This window comes from Cajanus cajan, chromosome 3, assembly GCF_000230855.2.
Source record: "Cajanus cajan strain Asha chromosome 3, NIPB_CcT2T_4, whole genome shotgun sequence".
NCBI lineage: Eukaryota > Viridiplantae > Streptophyta > Magnoliopsida > Fabales > Fabaceae > Cajanus > Cajanus cajan.
The window spans coordinates 58,142,189-58,149,778 of NC_138519.1; the positions used below are offsets into that span (position 1 = coordinate 58,142,189).

The 7,590-nt window shown below is 33.5% G+C and overlaps 2 protein-coding genes across 2 annotated transcripts; both read left to right on the forward strand.

Moving 5' to 3' along the window:
• The first annotated feature begins 1,226 nt into the window (after positions 1-1,226).
• On the forward strand, positions 1,227-3,377 carry LOC145956573 (uncharacterized). Its single transcript, XM_083072137.1, has 2 exons — positions 1,227-1,278; positions 1,394-3,377. The coding sequence occupies exon 2, from the start codon at positions 2,268-2,270 to the stop codon at positions 3,321-3,323; it is 1,056 nt and encodes a 351-aa protein (XP_082928263.1). The 5' UTR covers positions 1,227-1,278; positions 1,394-2,267; the 3' UTR covers positions 3,324-3,377.
• Positions 3,378-4,472: 1,095 nt separating this feature from the next.
• LOC145956352 (uncharacterized) lies at positions 4,473-7,258 on the forward strand. The gene is made up of 5 exons (XM_083071938.1): positions 4,473-5,466; positions 5,552-5,678; positions 6,355-6,633; positions 6,710-6,814; positions 6,908-7,258. Exons 1-5 carry the CDS (start codon positions 4,970-4,972, stop codon positions 7,256-7,258), a joined length of 1,359 nt encoding a protein of 452 aa, XP_082928064.1. The 5' UTR covers positions 4,473-4,969.
• Positions 7,259-7,590: the final 332 nt, after the last annotated feature.

Genomic DNA, 7,590 nt, shown 5'->3' on the forward strand with positions numbered 1-7,590 from the left:
TTTCCAGTTATCTACGGAAATTTCCGTAGATAAGTTATCTACGGAAATTTCCGTAGATAACTGGAAATTATCTACGGAAAAAATTCCGTAGATAAATTCCGTAGGTAAAACATTTTTTTTTTATAAAATAATTAAAATATTTAATTTAACATCATTAAAAAAAATAATCATTATAAAATTTATTTTTTTTAGTTTAATTATTTATTATAATACTTTTTATTTACTAAAAAATTATTTTTAATTAAAATATAATTTAGAATAATGAATAGCTTTAACTTTTGTGTACCATATTTAATGGAAAACATAAAGAAAAGATGAATTCAGTTTTACTTTATTAAACGTAAGAAACAAATTAAAGATTGAATTTTTTTAACAAATAAAAACTAATATAACAATTAATAATTTATATTCGTATTTATATTAATTATAAATATTTCTTATATTATATAACAATTTATATAATTTATTTAATATTTTTTAAGTTAAATTTGGTTCTCTTATTTTTAAAAGATTCAATAATTAATTTTCTTATTTAAATATTAAATTTATTTTGAAAATACTCAATTGAGTCTTTAATTTTTTAAAATATATTAATTTAATCAAATTTCTTTTCCTTTTAACTTCAATTATTTTTAAAAAATAAGAGTAAATTTAATTTTAAAATAAATCAAATTCAATAAATTTTAATAAATAAAAACTTAATTAATACTTTTTAAAATAAAAATTATAAAATTAAACTTAAGAAACAAATTAAAGAATGAAAATTTATAGCAAATAAAAACTAATATGACTATTAGTAATTTATATTATTTAAAAAAAATAATGACATTATAAACATACAAATTGGAAAACGAAAGTCCCGCGTTTCATTTTAAGTCCCGCGTTTCACTTGAAGTCCCTAATCCCTAATCCCTAACTCTCTCATTCGTTCCACCTCCTCGAAGCACCTCCTCCAAGCACCTCCTCGAAGTACCTCCTTGAAGCACCACCTTCTTGAAGCACTCTGCATGTTGGCGGCACTTCTTCTCGGTAAGTTTGATGTTCCAGGTGGAGTCGTGTGCAATGTTTCACAAATATCTTTTGTAAGCTATGACTAGGAAGCTTTCTTTGCCATAATATATTTATGTCGCCTTGTTTATCCTTGCATTTTGACTTTACTATTTAATTTTGGCTCTGGAAGTATCTAAAATAATTTTGTTTTCTATATCTTAGGTCGAAATAGATGGCAAGATCTTTGGTAAAGGTATTGGATTAACATGGGATGAGGCTAGAACGCAGGTCTGTTGTTTTCTTTAATTATGAAATATTATTAATGAATACATGTCTTCTTCCATTAATTTGATTAACTTCTTCACATATTGTGTTGGAGCACTAAGATGCATTCTTTCTTTAGGCTGCTGAGAAGGCACTTGGGAGTCTAAGATCAAAGCTTGGCCAAAGCATTCAGAGTCAGAGACGACATAATTCTCCCAGGTCTATTACTTTTGATTAACAGATTGTGAATATACCCGTGATGATGACAACCCTACAATCTATGAAGCTATTCCCTCTGCAAGCCCTATTGATTTCCTTCAAATTGAAATATATATGGTGCAGTGCGAGCTATCTTGTCCGCTTTTGGTCAATATTATAAAAAAAAAAAAATAGACAAAGCAAATACTATTGATTTCCCATTCACTAAATTACGACTTCCCCCTTTCTTATTTTATGCATCTCAATGTCCATTTCTGCCTTCTAAGATGTTAATTAATTTTATGTTTTACATTTCAGTTCCTAATCCCCCTAACTGTCTTGGAACACACCACTGGTCATCACGGGCTCTCTCCTCTGCATGTAGCTGCTGCAATGGTCGGATAGAGGTTGTTCTTGTTCCTGTTCCTTGATTCCTTTATGCATATACTAATTTGTAGAAGGTTTTTCTTATTAGCTTCTGCAAAGTCTTATTTTTAATGTATGCATAAACTAGTTTTAGCTTATAGAGCTTCTTATTTTTCTGCTGTCTCAATGTTCATATAGAAAACTATAAATAATTACATCACAATATGTATTAGTTTTCTTTACTATTAATTGTTTCATCTTGCAATTCTTTTTATTTTTAATTTGTAGCAGAGCAGCTACCGTGAATAGTTGAAGCTGAAAACAAGATTTGAATCGCTTCAAAGAACCCAAAGGCAGCTATTGATGTGTATCTAGAACCATTGATTGACGATCTTAAAAAGTTGTGGATTGGTGTCCAAACCTATGACATTTCAAAGAAGCAAAATTTTATGATGAAGGCAACATTAATGTGGACTATTAATGACTTCCCTGCATATGGCATGTTGTCTGGTTGGGGAACTCAAGGTAAATTGGCATGTCCACATTGCATGGAGCATTCTAAAGCCTTTACATTAGAGAATGGCGGTAAAAATTGTTGGTTTGACTCACACCGAAGGTTTTTACCCACCAATCATGCATTCAGGAAGAACAGAAAAGCGTTTATAAAAGGCAAGGTTGAAACTGATGCACCACCACCTACATTGACACCCAATCAAGTTTGGCAAAGAGTTAGGGATTTACCTTTAGTAACAGAAAATCCTAGCTTGCCTAGGTTACAAGGATACGGGGAGTCACATAATTGGAGGAAAAGAAGTATATTTTGGGATCTTCCTTATTGGAAAGATAATATTTTGAGACACAATCTTGATGTGATGCACATTGAGAAGAATTTCTTTGATAACATATTGAACACTGTTATGAATGTCAGTGGTAAAACGAAAGACAATGAGAAGGCACGGATGGACCTAGCTTTGTATTGTAGTCGACCTGACTTGGAAATGAAATTGCAACTGAATGGGAAAATGTTAAAGCCAAAAGCAAATTACACTTTACCTATGGAGGAATCAAAGATACTTTGTCGCTGGATAAAAGAACTCCGTGTTCCAGATGGTTATTCATCCAACTTGGCAAGATGTGCTGATGTCGAAAAGGGAAGGATGCATGGCATGAAAAGCCATGACTGCCATGTTTTCATGGAGTGTTTACTTCCTATTGCATTCAGTTCATTGCCAGTGCATGCTTTAAATCCACTAACTGAAATAAGTCATTTCTTCAAAGACTTGTGCTCTACCACATTGAAGGTTGAGGATTTGGATAGGATGGAACTAAACATTCCAATTATTCTTTGCAAATTGGAAAGAGTATTCCCCCCTGCATTCTTTGATTCAATGGAACATCTACCTATTCACCTTGCATATGAAGCACGACTTGGTGGTCCAGTTCAATATAGGTGGATGTATCCATTTGAAAGGTACTACAATTATCATACTATTGTGTATAACTAGTATTGTTCAATGTTTATGAACCCTAACCTATTCATATAATTTTATAGATTTATGGGAGATTCTAAACGATCAGTGAAAAATAAGGTGAGGGTTGAAGGATCGATATGTGCATCTTACATACACCGCGAAACAACTCATTTTTGTTCTCATTATTTCCACAACTCCACGTTGTCATCGCAAAGTTGTAGAAATGAATTGGAAACTGAAAGTGATAGGTGTCCATCATCGTTGTCCATATTTAATCAACCAGCTCGTCATTCTGGGAAGCAAAAATCTCATTGGTTAAGCCAGCAACAATGGAAGTCGGCCCATGTTCATGTTTTGATCAATTGTACAGAAGTTAAGCCATATCTTGAGTCAGTATTTTCCAACAATTGATTTTGTAATATAGTAAATCAAACTTTCTTTTTGAACTGACCACCTCATTCATATTTTTTGATAGTTCATTCCTACAATTAGAACAAATAAGTGAATCAACAGCTCCTTCTCGCATACATGATGATTTCCCCAAGTGGTTTAAGGATCATGTACGTAGCACAAAATTTATTTTACTTTAACATTACTTATATAAAACATAACAAATACTTTGTTGAATATTGTAGGTTTACAATGAACCTATAAGCGTTAGAAACCAACACTTGAGAGAATTATCACTTGGTCCATTCATTGAGGTTAAAGAATGGCACACTCTATATGTGAATGGCTATAAATTTCATAACCATGAATGGAGTCAAGGTAAAAAGACAATAAATAGTGGAGTTTATGTCAAAGGGCTTACTGAAGGAGGTGATGATGACTTCTATGGGGTCATCCAACACATATATGAACTAGAGTACAATAGTTCAAGTTCTCCCAAGAAAGTCATGTTATTTTATTGTGACTGGTATGATCCATCACGAAGAGGTACAAGAGTAGATCCCAAATATAATGTTGTCAATATTCGCATGGATAGAAGATATGTGGCATATGATCCATTTATTATTGCTCATAATGTAAGGCAAGTTTATTATGTCCCATATCCAACATCACGAATAGATAAGCGCGGTTGGTGTGTGCCAATTAAAACAAAGCCTAGAGGTCGTATAGAATGTCATGTGGAGGACGATGTACCGTACCAAGTAGACCAAGTGTCACATGTCAATGAAGTCATAGAAGTAGAACCTATTTTAGGCTTCCAAGATTCACAAATTCTTGTTGAAGAAGAAGATGAACCATCCGAGATACAACCTGTTCATTTGGAAGAACATATTCAACAAGGGGAATTTGAAGACAATGATTTGGAGCAAAATTATGATGATGAAGAAGGAGAATTTGAAGACTATGATTCCGAAGAGGACAATGAAGAAATGGAGATGGATAATGAGAATTCTGATTCGTCTGACTAGGATTATATCTATTATAGAAATTGTGAGTAGGCAAATATCATGTTCAATTGTAACATCAATGTTTAATTAATATTTATATAAAACCAATATATATTGTTTCTCGTAGTAATCACTTGATATTTGCATTGTTTTAATTGCTACATAGTATTTAATTATAATGTTTTAAAAACCATTAGGTAACATAATCATGTTTAATTCTATGTTGTGAAATGTTTAAATATTGAATGACCACAATTTGTTAAATTGTTTTTTTTGCAGATAATGGCATCAGGAGGTGCTGATAAGTTTCCCCAATGTCCTTCACTTGGTGGCAACAAAGGAAAAAAGGGGAAAAAACCAAGGTATGTTCTTAGACTACCTAAACAAACAACCCAGCCACTTGTAGGTTTAGAGCCCATAACTCCTCAAACTGAAATCCCTGCACCCATGCCTCACCAAACAGAAGTTGCTACGAGCACACCTCCCCAAACCCAAAATGCTAGAACCATACCTCCTAACACCCAAATTGCTACACCCCCATTACCCCAAACCCAAAATGTTGAACCCACATGCTTCCAAAAACAAAATCAGTTACCTTCTTCTAGAGCTTCACATTGTGAACCTAGTAGCAATGCATCACCAATGTCAGTACCCTCCAGACTTTTTGAAATTCCTACTGGAGATGAAGAGCAACTGTCCAACAATGATACATCACCATTCAACAATGAAGATCCACCAGCTGGGTCTGTTCTTCCAATGATTGAGCCTTGTAATGATGGGTAAAATTTATAATTTTTGCTTTCTAAATCCTATTTTTTCTTTCCTAGCATTGAACTGATTTAATTTTTTTCCCTCAATAATTAGGTTTTATCCAAGCAGGGTAGCATCTAAGGCAATCACATTGACTATTAAGCAACAATTTGTTGAGCCATGGATGACTTGGGGTGCAATGACGGAAGAACAAAAAGATATCTTCTTTCAGCGTTTTAAGGTACATAATTTGTTTATTATCATTCTGTTCTAAAGGGATTACGTTAAATGCACTAAGTTTATTGATGTATGGAAAACCGCAAGTGTACGGTTGTCGTCAAGTAATAAATATCGAATCACAGGGACTACGTGTTTGACCTAGAATTACTAGTATTTTAATTTGAATTTTAAAACAGATGGAATTTTTGTTTTGAGATGATAAGATCAGATTCGATGGTAAAAGAGATAGTAATGCAATTAATGAATAAGATAAAACTCTAAGATAAGATAAAGCTGGGACGCGAAGTGAATCACGGCCGTGACTGAGAATCACGACCGTGATCTTCTCTGGAGCACATCTATGAAGGGTCAGTGGCGTTCACGGGTGTGATTGGGAGTCACGGCCGTGATTTTCTCTGGTGAATCACGGGCATGATTTAGAATCACGGCCGTGATTTTCCCTGTAGCTCAGCATTTCCTCTTTAATTCTTAAATCTTGATCCTACTCAGAGAAAACACAACACATACCAAGAAAAGCATAAAATAGGAAAATGATATAAAAATTTATTAAAAACATGAAAGATATGCATGATTATGCTATGAATTCTTGTGAATTAAAGTGCTAAAATACGAGTAAAATACACAACATCATTTATAGTCATGAATAATTTAATTGCTTCATTATTCTGTTAATGCAGAAAAAAGTTTCATGGAGAGCTGAACATGAAGAGAAGATAAAAAAAATATTTCACACAAAAGCATCTCATAGGCTTTCTGAAATGTTCAAGAAAGCTCGTCAAATAAACAAGAAGCCTGATTGGATGTTTGATACAGTTTGGCAGAGTTTGATTGCCCAGTGGATGGCCCCTGAATTTAAAACAAAGAGTATCCAAGCTCAAAAAAATAGAGCATCTGAGAAAGGTGGAAGTCTGCACACAGGTGGCTCCATCACCCATCACGAGCATGCTATGCGGATGGTAATTACATTAAACTAATATATTTTATTTAATATAATTTTACAAATATGATGATTAACTATTTATACAATTATAGTCACAAGAGTTGGGTCGCCTTCCACATGTTGATGAGTTGTTCCACCAAACTCATGTACGGAAGCTTACGGGTGATTTTGTTGACCAAAGATCTAAGCGAACATATGTGAGTTATTTTTTTCGTATTATTGCTTTATTCTTTTCAATTTTAATCATCTTTCATAAATGTCACTTCTAAACATCTTTATTTGTGAAATAGGATCAATTTGAGACTATATTTAATCAAGCTAGGTCTGAGGCTGCATCTTGTACGGGAGGTTCTGAAACGTCTTCTATGGACCCAGTTCAGGAAGAAAGACTCCGCAATAAGAGTTGGATTGCTGCTGTTGGTGGGGTTACAGACAAAAGAAGACTTTATGGGGTTGGAAAAGTCGTTTCTCCATTGACATTGGTGGATACCTTCACAAATATATCTTCTGCTCGTGCTACTGAAGATTCAGACAAAATTATTCAATTGGAAGAGCAAGTCCGTAAGTCTAGGGAGGAGGCTCGTCAATCTAGGGAGGAGGCTCGTCAATCTAGGGAACAAAATGAACGCTTGCAACGCTAGTTTCAATCACTGTTCAATGCTGTTCTACCTCTCCTACCTTCTGATACACAGCATTTTTTGCAACAACAAGTGGATAACCAATTTCATGACAACCATGATGACCAACAACCACCACCTACTGGACACTATGGAGATGACTATTAGTTAGATGTTTTTTTTAGATTATGGATCCACAACTATTTAAATATTTTATTATGTATAATTTTATGCAAAAATAGTCTTATTTTACACTATGACATGGAAACTAATTATGCATAATTGCTATGGGTATTTTAGATTTTAAAGATGTTTGATTTCATATTGTGGTTATAAGATATTTAAAGAAACCTGAT

Excerpts from the sequence above, each read along its gene's own strand:
- LOC145956573 (XM_083072137.1), top strand. The coding sequence starts at position 2,268 with ATGATGAAGGCAACATTAATGTGGACTATTAATGACTTCCCTGCATAT.
- LOC145956352 (XM_083071938.1), top strand. The coding sequence starts at position 4,970 with ATGGCATCAGGAGGTGCTGATAAGTTTCCCCAATGTCCTTCACTTGGT. Across the intron at positions 5,467-5,551 it reads ATTGAGCCTTGTAATGATGG|GTTTTATCCAAGCAGGGTAG; the intron begins GTAAAATTTATA and ends CTCAATAATTAG. Across the intron at positions 6,815-6,907 it reads AAAGATCTAAGCGAACATAT|GATCAATTTGAGACTATATT; the intron begins GTGAGTTATTTT and ends TTTGTGAAATAG.